Source organism: Lactuca saligna, chromosome 5 (genome assembly GCF_052625555.1).
Source record: "Lactuca saligna cultivar CGN05327 chromosome 5, ASM5262555v1, whole genome shotgun sequence".
Taxonomy (NCBI): Eukaryota; Viridiplantae; Streptophyta; class Magnoliopsida; order Asterales; family Asteraceae; genus Lactuca; species Lactuca saligna.
In genome coordinates, this window is record NC_136421.1 from 154420377 (window position 1) to 154437135 (window position 16759).

The window sequence follows — 16759 nt, forward strand, 5'->3', positions numbered from 1 at the left end:
TACAAGTTTTCTCATTCTGTCTCGCTCTGCATTTGTTTCCCCTTCCCCTGATCGTAATTGTATCAAGGTAAGATAATGATGTTAAAAAAACAGTAATTTTGCAACGAAAATTACAATTGAAAGTTCTTGTCTCTTGGGCTATGAAAATACATTAAAATCCCAATATTTTAACAATTTTACAACAAATTTTAAACTTTATTTTTTTGACAGTAAAGTCCTAATCCACGATTTGACAAGAAAGTCCATTTTTTTCTTATAGTAAAATCGTAATTATCGGCTAACCAGAAAAAAAATGGTGAACGCGTCAAAAATTGTCAGTAGTTAGAACCTTACTATAAAAAAAATAAAGTTGAAGATTTTCTTGTCAAATAAAAATATTAGGACTTTTGTGTATATATTCCTAAAAAATTCATTTATATAGGTTAAAATTAACTTTTTTTTGTGTGTGTGTTTGTTAAATATATAGCTAAATATGTTAATAACTTATGTACTTATTTCACCAAAAGTCTTAGCAACTCTCACGTAACTTCCAGGCAACTTGCCTTCTAAAGAATTAATACCCAATTCCCAATGGCTTTAAATATCAGCATCATGTCCTTGACGAGAAGCAATAGGACATTATACAATGGAAGAAGTGTCAAGGATGGCCAATCAACAAATTTTTCCATCTTCAACCTATTAGATGTCGATAAGAATGGAACTCTTGATTTTTATGAAATGATGACAGCCTTTTATATAATTATGAGCGAAAGACCGTTTTGTGATAGTTGTGAAAAGTTTATTACATCTTCGTATTTCACATGTGTCGGGTGTTTGGAAAATCAAATTGAAAGTTCGTTTGATCTTTGCCTCGATTGCTATTATATGAAGAAACTTGTTCACACCCACAACGGTTCTGATCGATTTCTAGACAATCATTCATTGCTTGCTATTACCAAGTCAATAATAAAGGAGGTATTTAATTTAAGATGTAATGGTTGTTTTTTAAATTTTGGACACAAAATATCAAGTATAATGACTAGAAACTACTTCATTGACGACTATTTGTTTGTGTCATAGGCAAATTCCTCGACAGCTATGAAAACAAATTCAGTGGTCAAGGATGCTGGTGGACGTCATTTGGACGACCCAAAAAAACTAAAACGGGTGAGTGAGTTATAATACCTTAATTCTAATAAGCATGTCTATGTTCCATATTTGTTTATTGGCATTTGGTTAGTTTATATTCCTTCTTACCTTTTAATATGGTTTATATGTTTGTTGACCTTTTAATATGGTTTATAGAAATGCTTAAATGATTAACATGAGACCGCCATTGTTGTAACTCAAGCTACAACGGTTTTCAAGCTATATTAATTGATTTGCGATATATGTTTAGTTAAATTGAGACACAGAGATCCTTTAAGATATGGGATGTAAACATATCCATTTATTTTTTAGATAAAAAAAAATTCTAAAATGAAAAGTAAATTAAAATTTCAACTTTCATTTTTAATATTATTTTCGTCAATTTTTTTATTAAAAAATAAAAATTACGCTCTTTATTATATTTTGAAAAACTTTAGATTCATTAGAATACTTTAATATTATACTATATATATTACACTATGATATTCAAATAGAGTTATTATCAAATATTCTACAAGAATTATTAACGTATTTTTATAATCTACTACAATTTTTAGAATATATTATATATTCTACACAAAAATTACACCTAAAATTCAAGAATATATAAAAAAAAAAGGGTATTTTTTTGGATAAAAAAATGAAAAAAAGATAATATTAAAATAAAATCTAAATTATCCATTTAATTTGCATTCTAGATTTATTCTTATATGTTTATTTATATTTTGATCTCTAAAATTAGTGGCTAGATTTTGGTTCCAATGTCTCGCAAAACAATCATGGTTTTAAATAAACCTTTCTTTATCTATCTATATATCTATCTATTTATCTCTCTCTCTCTCTCTCTCTCTCTCTCTATATATATATATATATATATATATATATATATATATATATATATATATATATATATATATATATATATATATATATATATATATATCAAAATCTAAACCTTTAAATTAAAAAGCTATACCTTATTAAATTGGATGTGGTGCACCAGATTACAACAAAACTTACCGTTGTCAAACCGTTGCGAGACTAACAACAAATTTAATGATATTTTTCTGGTCGTATTCACAATTTAATAAAGAAAACATTATAGCTCCTATTTTTCTGACAATACATTTTAACATATAGTTTTTCATTTTTGTGGTCAAATATACAAAATTTAATCAAAGAAATAGTATTATGTTGTGACAAACTTAATTTTTTCTCTTCTAAATTGTAGATCTCTTTAAGAATTGTATCATTTATAAAGACATATTCACAGTTCAAAATAAAATATTCACAATTTAATAAAAAATTCAATTCACTAATTCATAGTCTATTCTTTCATGCATGCATCAATTTATATTTTAACATCAAATTTATATAAAATACACAACTTAATATAGTCTATTCTCAATTTCATATATTGAGAGAAATCAAACTCAAACTTTAAAACCACCAACTACCACACACCACCACCAACCATATGTGCCACTATCATAGCCATATTGTCTTCTAAATTTTATATATATATATATATATATATATATATATATATATATATATATATATATAATCATTTATTCACAACTTAAATATTATATTCATAGTTTAATAAACTAATTAATTCACTAATTTATAGTTTAATACAAAATAATTATAAAACAAATATATTTTTACATATTTATACAACATAAAAATAAATATAATCACTGAAAAATTAATACAAACAATCATAAATATATCATTCGGATTTTAATACGAAAGTAATTAAAAATTCATAGTTTAATACAATTAATTCACAACTTATACTGTTAATTCATAATTTAATACACAAAATCTACAACCTAATATATTAAATTTACTCTTTTAATATACAAAACTATATATTCACAATCATATTATTAACATAAAACTTACATTTATACATTCAGATCTATATATTAGTTCTTTATTCAACATTTATTTACAAAAATATTCAAAGTTTAATTTTACATACTTTATTCAAAATAAAATAAAATCATGTATGTGTATAATGGTTCTTTCATCTCATATTTCAAAACAAAAAAAAAAATCATGATAAAATTCAGAACTTAATATACTAAGTATGCAGTTTAACACAATCAAGTTACAATTTAATACATAACATTCGCAGTTTAATAAAATACATTCACAGTTCGAACACAAGTTAAAACTTACATCTTGTGGTTTTTGGGAGTTATAATAGATAGTAGTTCAAACACACATCACAATTTACAGCCTAAAAAAATCCTAAATTTATAATATTTGAGAAAACATTAACATAATAACACATTCTAAATTTAATTCACAGCATAACAACTATATAACCTAAATTGTGAATAACATTTTATTCAAATATTATAACAAATAAGAAAACAAACTTAGGTTCTCAACTTAATAACAGTTAAAACTAATAATAACATGAATAAACAATAAATAAGAGATTAAAATATTAAATTCACACATTAACAAAAGAAAAAAACAATTAAAACAAAAATCAGCATACTTATACACAAATCTGATGGTGTTTCGTATCAAAGAAAAAAAATAAAAAGGAGTTGACGGTGTTTCACCGGAGTAGCAAGGCAACACTTGCGGTGGCCACTACCATTGTCGTCATCTTCCATTCTTATACCATGATTTGATCCACTAACGTCACAACTATCATTACATATTACCGTTGACACCTTGCACGACCGCCACACTTGTTTCCTCTTACCAACATTATATTCCAAAGATTAGACCGCAATAAAAGAGACCATAAGTCATAGTTTAATATATGCATGCACAAACAAATACTACATTTAATAAAATACATTTGTTGTTGAACGAAAAAAAGAGTTCACAAACTATTATTGTTTTTAGCATACAATTTGCATTCGGTTTAATCAGAAACATTTAGTGTTTTAGAAAAATAAATAAAATTAAATTATTTTAACTCAAAATTTACACATGGTAATTTAAAAAATCATAAATGAATTGTGGTGAATCGTAATCATATTTTATGTACGGTGAACACCGAAATTAAGAGGATGTTTGGCATTTCTTTTTAATCATCTTTTTGTCTTTTAACTTTTCCAAAAAGTTAAAAATTATCAAAAGTTGTTTGGCAATTTAAAAAAAATCTTTTAAAACCAACTTTTAGTAAGAAGGAAAAGTTGATTGGAAAAAAGATAGGAATTCCTATATTTTTGTGACTTTTAGCTTTTTATCACTTTAAAATCATAAAAGACAAGCCAAACACATTTTAAACACCATCTTTTACACAAAGTTCTTTTACAAAAAGTCCTTTTACAAAAAGGACTTTTATGTTCAAAAAGCCATCCCAAACACACCCTAAGCATTGAGCGATTGCATTTTTATTGTATTTAGCCGTCACCCTCTTTTAATATTTAAAATATTATTGAAATTTATTTTTAATTTAATTTAATCCTTTTAACCGGTGAAAATAGGTTTCCACGTATTTGTAATTATTTAAGACCATTTGTTATATGAGCTTTTTAATAACTTTTCCAATGTTTTTTCATTCGAGTAGTTCATGACTCTTATTCACAGTTTAGACGTTTATTCATAGGTTAAAAACTCACACTAATTTCTTGAGACATTTCATCAAAACCTTTATCTTGTTTGAATAAATTCCAACCAATGTTATTGGATTTAATGGAAATAGCTTCTTAGAGTATAGAAGTATCATTTGATTCTAAATTTCGAAACATGAAATCAGTGCATATTTATATTGAAATCATAGAACAGTATGTTCTAACTGATTCTTATTTTTTTTTGGATCTGTCTGCTTTCATTTTTCTCTTGAAAGTCCATTTATAGCCTAGTGGCTTACATACTTTAGGTATATCCACCAGCTCTCATGTGTGATTTGGCGAGATAAAATCAATTTCACATTTAATTGCCTCTTTTTATTGAGATCTTTCAAAGGAAGTGAATTCCTTTTTGAAAGTTTGAGGCTCCCTTTTAACCATAGACATGCATAAATCATCTCCAAATAATTTCTCACCCCCTTTCATTCCATCATGATCTATTTATTCCTCCATTTTCTTCTTCATGAGAGGATTCTTTGTGCCTAATTATTTTGGAGCACTTGTCTTTTATTTATTAAGACATGGAAATACATTTTAAAAGTATCATGCATTTGTTGATTCCATTAATGTAATAAACACTATTGTTTTATGCATAACCAGTACAGATGCAACCAACAATATAGTGTACAATCCTTACAACCATTGGGTTATGTATAACACCCTTTGCAAGACACCCCTACATTTGAATGTATTTGTAAGATGATTTTATACACGACCATAACTTAGATGGTATTTTTTTTTCTCGTTTTATTTTTGGGTACCTAATTTAAAAGGTAGTTAGCTTACAAGGTAGCTACCCCCACATTCACCGGGGAAAACATAACTTATCAACATGACATATCTTTTAAGATACGATTTTTCCTTATTGTGACACCATTTTTATTGTGGTGAATAAGAGGTAATAATCTCATGCCTTATACCAAAGTTTGAAAAAAAAAATTCTTCAAATAATGATATATTCACATCCATAAGCACTTCTTAGTACTTTAATCTTTTCTTTGAATTGATTTTTAAGTTCCCTTTTATACAATTTAAACTTGTTTATCGTTTCATGTTTATTGTTAAGTAAATTAACGCAACAAAGCATAATGAAATCATCAATATAAGTGATAAAGTAATTATTTCCACATTTACATGAATTTGACTTCATATCGCACACATTTGTGTGAATCAATCCAAAGGGTTTAGTTGTCTTTTCAATCGACTTGAACGCTTGGTGTATTAAATTTGATTCAACACATGTGTTGCATCAATATTTAGACTTATATGAAAGTGAGGTATATGTTCAAGTTTGATTAACCGTCTTAATATGTCAAAATTAACATGTCCAAGTCTAGCATGTCACACATTAGAGGATTTAAGCAAGTAAGCGGAAGAGTTATCCAATTCACTAGAATTAGGCTCATTAGCCATTACATGGAATTTAAACATTCAACCATCCACATAACAGTCACCTATAAACATACCATTTTAAGTTAGTACAAACTTATTGGACTCAAACACCAAACAAAATTCCATTTTTTGTTCAACAACCATCCAAACACTAAGTTCTTCCTAATCAATGGAATATACAACACATCATTAACTCTTTTCTAAGTGATACCATTTTTAGAATGTTTTAAACACCAAATTTAAGTGTTTAGAATCATAATTTCAAGAATAAATTTCTGTCTCAACTTGTACAACCTTATAATTATTGAGTCACTCCCTCTTTGTGCACACATGGCGTGTAACACCCATATCAATCCGTCACTCAATGGAGTTAGCATCCATATAGTTTACTTCGAAAATCATTCAAGTTTAGATGATGACGTTTCTGAAATCATTTATACACTAAATATAAATATTTAGAATTCCAATTTCTAGAAAATATGTTTGCCTCTTGCTTGGAAAAAACTCTACATAATTAAAATATATATTTGAACAATTATGAAACTTGATTTCTAATGCAGGAATTCTAAAATTTGATTTCTCATGCAGAAAACTGATGCATAAATTCTGATATGAGAAAACTTATGCTTTCTTTCAACAAAACTATTTAAAATGTGATGTTTTTAAGTAAAACCAAATTGTTTTTTGATTTCCAAAGCTGTTTTACATAAAATTAAAGTCATTTTTGACTAAACAAAGCCTTTTTGTTTTTCACAAAACAATGCAGTCTGTTCAAGATTGCTTTAGTCCCACTTAAACCTATAAAAATGCAATTTAATTTCATAATAGCCATCTCTCTTAGCTTTCCAAGGACTACTTCCACAAGTGCACACGATTTTTCTACAATTTATTATGAATTTTACAAAATTGTGTATCATAGTTGTTAAAATCTAACCAGTCAGTGAAAATCGTATTTTTCACCCTAGTTAGAGTGGTTTACAGCTTTTTTCCAAAATTAATAAAAGGAAGTAGACTCATATACCAAACTTTGAGAATTGGTTTCAACCAAAAATGAACATCCATGATTAAGTTATGATTTTTCAAATATTGAGACAGATTAGAGCATTTCACAGCAACACACAAATTGTGTTTTTGAGTTAAACTAGCTCCTTAACCCATTAGGTACTTAATAGAATCAGTACCGAAGCTATGCAATTCGATAGTTAAAAACAAATACAAGTCTTAATGACTTAATGACCAAAGATGCTTCAAAAAAAGAAAAAAAATCATTTTTTTCTTATGAAAATCATACAATATCAAAATAATGCAAGTAAATTGTTTTTGATTTCTTGTTCGTTTCATACAGACGAATTTGTTTTAAGATTGTAGGAATAATATTATGGAAATGTACGAAAACAAATAAGAAATACGAAAAGTTAAGGCATGTGTTTAACACATTGTCTTTAAAACAAATTCGCTCGCTATCGGGTGTTTGTTTCCAGGATACAACAACTAGAAGTGTTTCTTCTAGACCACCCGAACTCTCATTAGACCTGGATTTTACCTTTAATTAAGCAAGAAAACTAAGAACATGTAATGGAGAAGAAGAGAGTTTTTGTATTCTTCTTCGGGTTCTCAAATGGCTTTATAGTAGTAATATTTATACTACAAATTCTATAACCTCCCATTTAAACACCTATATTAATCAAAAAATTAATGTGTGTTAATATGCAATTAAATTGTAATATTAATTACAATTTCAGTTACAAAGGAAAGAAATATTTGCAAGAAAAGTCCCTAAACTTTTGTTTTCTTTCTCCCAACCATTAAACTCTTTTATTTACTTCTACAAACACCCTTACTTTAATGATTAATTTCTCATTCATATAAATTCATTTTGGACGTGTTAAAAAAATGGGAAAAACCCATTTTTATAAATTGGTTAACACCAATTTTCCAACAATATAATGTATTTTGTAGTTTTATGTTATTTTAAACTATTATTATTTTTACTTAATTAAAAACTATTTGTTTGAAAAATATTCATTATTATATTTTAAAAAACTTATTGTACTTTAGTATTGTATTGTCTTTAAAGTTTAAAATATTGGAAATGAATGGAGGGTCTAAGTAAAACGATGATTTGTAATTCAAAATTATAGTAATTTTTAAGTAGTAAGACCAATCATAAAAATAAAAAACATAGTAAGAGTGGGTTATAGGAGGAGGGAGTGTTACATGTGAGGTATATTTTTATCACTTATATTTTCTTATGATATTATTAATATTTCCTTATTTTACTTTTCCTTTATCATGAAGACCAAATAAAAAAACTGAAAAATATAGTAAGAGTGGGTTATGGGAGGAGGGAGTGTTACACGTGAGGTATATTTTTATCACTTATATTTTCTTTTGATAGTATTAATATTTCCTTATTTTACTTTTCCTTTATCATGAAGACCATATAAAAAAACTGAAAAATATAATAAGATAAAATAGAATACTTATTTTTATTACTACAAAACATTTAAAAAAACACGTACTTCCATATAAGTTTTGTGAGAATATAAAAAATATTTTTTTATAACACAAAAATAATAGTTGGTTTTCAACAATAAAGTCATATCATATTAAAAATCATTGGTTTTAATTTGTCATTATCACCAATACTTTGGAATAATAATTGTAAACTCCTTTTATCAAAATCAAATTTCAAACATTCCATTGATGTTATTTACAACCAAATAATAAGCGATATAAACTAACATTATATGTAACTAATAGCATAAAATACATATTGGATAATGTTCTCTTGGAAAGAAAAATAAATTGTGTTAACATAAAAAGAAAGACATCATAAAAATATATACATGATATACATACATGGTAATTGCTCGAACTGATAAATAGTTTGAAGATTGATTTACCCAAAACTCATGAGAAGTAATTATCATTCTCACTTCATTATCTTGTGATTATAAGAATATTCACAATGCATAAACTTAAGAAAAAGATCTCAAGTATGCTCACAAACACATACCAAAATTTGAAGCTCAATTAAAATCTAAAACTTTACATACACCCAATTTGAGTTTACTTGCATTTGCATTTGGAAAAAAAAATGCAATTGCTCTCTTATATCCATGGAACTACTCACATAACTCTTAAAACCCTATTAATATTATATATCATTTTGTGTTGATATACATGCAATATGCAAATTGCTCTAACTGATAAGTAGTTTGATGATTGATTTACCCAAAGCTCATGATAAGTAATTATCAATCCCACTTCATCATCTTGTGATTATAAAAGAAGATCCATAACACATAAACTTAAAAAAACGATCTCAAGTAAACCATTAAACACATGCCTAAATTTGAAGATTGGTTAAAATCTAAAACTTTACGTGCACCCAATTTGAGTTTACCTGCATTTACATTTCGAAAAAAATACGATTGTTCTCTTACATCCATAGAACCACTCACATAACTCTTCAAACCCTACCAATATAATCTATAATTTTTTGTTGACATACATGCAATATGCAAGCTACAATGTTCTTATATAGAGTAAATATTTCATTTAAACCATCAAATAAATAACATGATATGAAAAGTTTTGGGAGTTACAAATCACAACATTTCAATTAACCATAAATTAAATTGTATAAGTTGAATAGTCTTGAGAGTTTCAAATGAATGAGGTTCAAAGAAAAATGCTTGCTTTATATATATATATATATATATATATATATATATATATATATATATATATATATATATATATATATATATATATATATATATGTTAAAATCTACATAGGTTAAAATGTAGATGACATCTATTGTGCGGACGCGTGTGGACAGTGCTATTCTGTGAGAATAAATAAGAAAATAGGTTTTTTTGTGTAATGTAAATACGTTCAAGTTCACATAAATATCATCATTATCATGCATTCTCACTAATTTTTATTCATTTTTGTTCTTACATATCGTTTTTCACTCATTCTTATTCTTACTGAATACGATTATCAAGTACACATTCAGAACGAATGAGAATCATAAAAAATCCATAATACCCTTATAGATGATTTATTAGCGAAAATGTGTGATAATGACAATAATTATGTGAGGTTGAACGTATTCACATTATCAAACAACAAATTCTCCTAGTTATTCTCACAGAATAGTACTGTCCACACGTCTGCACAATATATGTCCATCCACATATGAACCTCTCTCTCTCTCACTATATATATATATATATATATATATATATATGTGTGTGTGTGTGTGTGTGTGTGTGTGTGTGTGGGTGGGTGTGGGGGGGGGGGGTGTCATACACTTACGAGAAATTAACTTAATAGGGTAATTACATTTTCATTTTAATCACATTTAGGTGACTTTTTTTTGTACATATCTTTATAACGAACTTGTTGGAACTGTTCACATATGACCATTATGATCGACTATATCATTTTACAGCAAGTCATCATAGTCATTTGTGAACGCTTCCAAAAAGTTCGCTACCTATATGTGTATAAAAAAAGTTATTCATATGTGAAGAAAACAAAAAGGTAATTACCTTGATAAGTCAAGTTCACTTCTTTTTTATTTTACCTTCTAATTTTGATTTGATATAAAATTTAACCTAAATGGTAACTATTTTTAAAATCACACAATTTTTTTTAAATATCTTTTTAAAATACACTACTTTTATAAAACATAACTTTAGATTTGTCGGGGGAAAAAACAAATCTTCATTTTATAGAAATTTATTGTTTAAGATATTAAATATAAAAATTAAAATTTAGTAGAGACATTATTAAATATACAGATCAATAACATGAAGAACATCATCTTCAATGCAATTTGTTCCATGTATTACATAAATTTAAAATACAAAAAATAGAAGTAGTTATTATGTAACATTAATAACATGTCTCATATATATATATATATATATATATATATATATATATATATATATATATATATATATATATATATATATATATATATATATATATATATATATATATATATATAGTTATTTGATAATTATACTACTTAAAACGACTCCCATCATATCGGGACCAATTTAATTCGGTTGATTTTTGTTTATTGATTTGGTTTTTTTCAATTATTATTTTTGCAGCAGAACACTAAGGACGCATTTGAAGCACTGACCAAGGGAATCAATGCTGGTATTGGAATCGCCAATTTCGCTGCTACTGTTGGCATGTGTTCCATTGTATAATAAGTTTGGCAATATGGTGTGTTTTCTATTATGTTTTAAGTATGTATGTGAGTTTCATTATCCGTTTGTTGAATTCACACATATCTGTTAAAGGTTGTGATCCATCGACATTCTATCATTCAGTTACTGTATTAAATATTCTTAAGTTGAATAAACATCTTAAAGTTTCAATCAATAGTTTGATAATCTTTCTATTTAATAAATGAAACATTTTGTCAACGTGTCATTTCAACCAAACATTTTACATCAAAATGAATTTCCAGTTATACCCCTCATTTGTTTAGTGTTTAATTCAATTTGGTTTTTTTGGATCTGAATCGAAATTCATTTGTGTATACATTATTATTTACAAAATAATGTTTTACTATGATGTTTTTAATAAACTACTTTAATAAAATTTTATAATTCTTTAATTTTCTATTATCATTTTTAATTATCAATATTCTTTTTCTTTCTTATCCGTGGTTTCTACGGGTTGTAACCTAGTAAACAATAAAAACTAAAATAAAGATTCTATAACTCTTCGATGATCAAATAACACCTTTAGTATGTCAAAAACTATTTAATTTAGTTTAAAATAAATAACTAAATACATATTGTAGTTTGACATGCTTTATTTATTTAAAATTCAAAATTAGGGTTATTAACATAAAAACAAATAAAAGTTTCAGTTTTGGCTTTAAACTATCATTCAACTTTTTATTTTTATTTTTTTATTTTTTTATTTTTTTTTATATGTTAAACCATTAAGGTCGAAATTTACATATCTAAAATATCATTTTATTTAAAGTTACCAGATTTATGAATTACATCGCTGATATGTATATTGACTATTGATAGTCAAAGGTTCCCGTAGCCACATGAATATATCCACGTGGACTGTTGATCTCTTTCCAATTCTTCATTTTCTTTTTCTTCTACCTTCTCCCTATCATTTTCATTCTCAAGTTGCATAACAACTCCTAAATCGAGTTCGACACTATCATCGTGTGATGAATTTGAAAAAGGGATTAGAGATTACAAACAAAAAGTGATTTCCTTATAACAAAATCACTAGAGAAAAATATGAAATTGACTTCTCTTTAAGAATTAGAGCCTTTAGAGGGGTTAATAGAAGGTATATTTCGCCATTTGTGAAAAACACACACAGATATAGACAATGATAACGAAGCAACCAGTATCGTATCTCGGTGTTGTCAGTGTTGAAAACAACAACAATTGCTCTGATACCAATTGGTTAAAACTATAAAAATTGATGAAGTACTGAAATACAGTTTTAGAATAGTCAAATGGCAAGAGGTGCGGAAAACAAAAGTTATAAATCAACCAAGTATTTTTGCAAAGTGTTTTGTAAACTCAAGATAAATTATTCAAATGTGTTTCATGTTCATATTTATAAACATTCGATTACAAGTGTTTGAAACAACAATGAAACTTAAAAAAAACACTAATGTGTTGTTTGTTTTTATAGAAGCAAAATGTATGCAATCTGCGGACCATATCTGAAGACCTTTGCGGTAGAAGATGTAGTAGAAGAGGTGGACAAAATATCTACAGTCTGTAAGAAGAAGACTATTTTTTTATATATAATATTTGTATACTATTAAAATAAGTTAAAATCTAAATAAAATAATTTTTTTAAAACTTATTAAAGGTTTTCAATAATGAAATTTAAATAGTTCTAATGTTCTAGTTTTACAACACTAAATGTAACGACGTAAAATTTCAAACAATTTTTTTCATTTTAAAATCGCATACTCTTCATAACATATTGTATAAAAATCACGTTTATTCAATTTACAAAACGCAACTCCATGTTTGACTAATTAATACTCTAGGATCCTCAAAACATAACTGTTTCTATGGTATGTACAATCAAGTTGGTGCCGTCCCACGATCCTAAAGAACCTGAAACACATAACACATAACACGGTAAACACGAAGCTTAGTGAGTTCTCCAAATACCACATACAACAATGCGCCACTCAAGACTATACTCTGTAAGACCCTCTAGTCAATGTGTCTCAGCGGGACCCTCTAGTCCCATAGCTCGTTGGACCCTCTAGTCTGGTCTAGCTTGTTGGAACCTATGGTCCGGTCTGGTTGAAGACCCTTTGGCCTTATAAATCGTTGGACCCTCTGGTCCGGTTTGGTTGAGGACCCTCTGGCCTCATAAATCGTTGGACCCTTTGGTCCGGTTTGTAAAGCTCCGCATGACATAAATCACAAAGAAATAATGCACATCATAAAACGTAAGGCAGGATAACATATACTCAATGTAAGCACATAGGACCTTGCAGTCACACATAACTACCACTCAAGGTAAGGTATAGTGAGAAGACTCACCTAACAAGCAGCCAATAGAGACCTCACTCCCGAATCTCAAACTAGCCTCCGCCTAACACAAGGGATGAATATCTGTAAGTAATATTCTAATCACAACTCTAATCATTGAAGGCTATTCTTCCTCTCTTTAACTCTTTGAAGTGGATAAAAGATCATTTTATCCCTCCATGGTCTCTATTACTCCTGTTAACCAAAGCCCCAAAGTCAACATAAGTCAAACTCGAGTCAACGATCCATGTTTGACCCGAATCATCGAGTGCATTCATGCAACTCGTTGAGCCACTCACATAATCATAAGTCTCGTGAATGCCCAGCTCAGCTCGTCGAGTTAACCCATACTCGTCGGGCTATCGCATGAACAAGCTCATTGGGACAAACCCCTCGGTTCGATTACTCATTCAGACATCCAAAGTCAAATCTATCAATCCAAGCCCTAGATCTAGCCCTTCAAGACACAAGAGATACATAAAGTCTCGACCTTTACGTTCATGCATGGCATGAACGCCTCAAATTCCAAAACAAAGCCCTTCTTAAGGTGTTAAGCACAAAAACCCTTCATGGATGGATAAAGTTGGGACCTTTGGACTCTAGGGACTTCACAAGGTCCAGATCTGAGGTATAGGCTTCTAGTTAATCCATTTTGCTCAAAGTCCCAAACCAAAGGTGATAAAAGTCCTTGAATTTCAAACACATAAGATCTAACCAAAATAATGGGAAAGGTGCAAACTTTTTACCTCCCTCGGAAGCTCTGGACGATCTATCATTGAATCCAACAACCCCACTCTTGCTCCTTGCTTGATCTCCTTCCCTTCTTCTCAAAAGATGCACTAAGAATCCTAAGATAAATTCTCTCTCAATTTCTAGCTAAAATGGTAGTTAGGGTATGCTCTCAGGGGTGTAGGGTGACTAGTGAGGTGTAAATGGGGGTATAAGTTCCCTTAAATAGGCCCCAACCCCAGGAAATTAGGGTTTCTCTGCCAAGCACCAACTCGACGGTCTGCCTCCCGACTCGTCGAGTACGTTCATTAAATCCCACACGACAACTCAGCGAGTTGGACTCCCAACTCATCGAGTCACTCCTTAATCCTCAAGAATTCAACTAAACAATAACATACCTAAAATTTCGGATGTTACAATTCTCCCCCACTTGAAATAGATTTCACCCTCAAAATTACTCCTCAACCACACATAGATCGAACCTATAACTCGGAAAGCACCTATGAAAAGGGCCATATACCCCACCGATATCTTTACTATGGACACCTAAATCCCAACCAGAACTCCTAAATCTAGAACAAAACCGACCCTTTTGCCGCTAAGATATCCCCCTTTATGACCTCCCCAAAATCTGGAAGCTCTAGTGGCCTGGCCCGCCGCCAGACCGCCCACTCAAGATATCACTACGTTATCCGCTCCTCGAATAAGAAACCCTGATAACTCACAGCCCCTCTGATTCTCTCCAAACATAAACCAACAAATGGGCTACCGATCACTCATATTAAACATAGTAACGATCTAAATCACGCCCCAAGAAACGGAAGGGTTCACATCCCTCCAGGACTCATCTACTGAAATGCTATTGGTGATGGGTCTGGAGCATTCTAACACTCCTATGGTGTACATGCAACCCTAGAAACCTTGGATCTATGTTTGACTAAGATACATGCAAATAATTATTTTTCCAAGGTTCTTATCCTATCTAGCATGGCATGGGGAACTTGAATCAAATAAAGCTAGTAGAATTACTTACCTTTTAGTTATAGTTAGTTGCTTGGAGTTTTAGAGCCTAGCACTAATAGTGTGGATGCCTCAAATGGAAATCACAAATCACCACAAACTTTGGAACCTTGAGAGAATAGCACAACTTTCTTGAAATCGGCCCTCTTACTTTACTCACCACAACTAGTGTGATTTCAAGAACCAAAACCTCCTTCATATAGTGTGGTGGATTAGGGTTACATCCATGTAAACCCTAATACCCATGTCTTTTCATTTCCATGAGATCCATGCGTTAAAGCTCCATGGAGTATCCATGGACTTTCCATGCAAGCCTAGCCCATTCCAAATAAGCATTAGCCCACACTATATAAATATAGGAGCCCATATTTAATTAGTAATACTTTGGATCTCTAAATTAATCCTAGATTAATTATAGATCAATACTAATTAAATAATATGATTTTATATTAATATATTAGAACTTATAATATATTAATAAATCATAACTTATACTATTCTCAAAAGATTATCCGTAGATTGTTCGGGTGAAGTGCAACCCAAATGGACCATGCCGGGTCGGGTTAAGTACATACCAAATATAGTTATGGACTTAGACACTATATCAAACAATTGGAACCCATCCAAACAATGAATTCTCAACACTCTACCCTCAGACACAATAGAAAAATCGTGCTCGTTCAGAAGTGTCCTCAGACATCTGAAAATCATAAGCCTCTACTCCATTCCTCATATCCCATTTTAACACTGAGTACTAGGTCTGATCCTGAACCCATAGTTGAACCTGCAGGTTATCCATTGCATTATCCCAATCATCTCAATGGTTTCCTTCTCACTATAACTACATCGGCCCATTTTGACACACAAGTCACGAAGTCCGCCATACCCCAAGCGAAAGCCACACTCCCAACTAAAGGTCGACTCAACTCTGACCTCTGTCGTCTACTGTTCATAGTTCCATGCATCTCGCGGTACATCCCGTACCCGAGTACTGACCTAAACAGGTTTAAGACATCAGATGATAAACAATACCCCTCAACATGGAACCCACCTCAGAATCCAAAATCTCATCTCACCTACCCAACGCATCACCAGAGCGAAACTCAAACTCAGGAGTTTGGTCTGACCCAGAGTTGGAACCACTCGACCCAGTGAAGTACTCAACTCATGACTCATGACCCGAAATCTCGCGCATATACCACTTCTACAATTCCCTTAGGTTGCGACAATCACAACTCAATTAAAAGTATAACGACTCCCAAAAAATATGGAGACCCCAAATCTCGCCCCTGGTTCGACCACCAGGC

At 29.7% G+C, this 16759-nt stretch overlaps 1 protein-coding gene across 2 annotated transcripts; it reads left to right on the plus strand.

The window, feature by feature from the left end:
• The first annotated feature begins 555 nt into the window (after positions 1-555).
• On the plus strand, positions 556-11544 carry LOC144997228 (uncharacterized). Of its 2 annotated transcripts, none has more exons than XM_078957082.1 (3): positions 556-954; positions 1060-1146; positions 11268-11544. In XM_078957082.1, the coding sequence occupies exons 1-3, from the start codon at positions 571-573 to the stop codon at positions 11367-11369; spliced, it is 573 nt and encodes a 190-aa protein (XP_078813208.1). In that variant the 5' UTR covers positions 556-570; the 3' UTR covers positions 11370-11544. The 2 variants fall into 2 exon arrangements, with proteins under 2 accessions (XP_078813208.1, XP_078813209.1); XM_078957083.1 differs by having other exon boundaries at positions 11271-11544.
• Positions 11545-16759: the final 5215 nt, after the last annotated feature.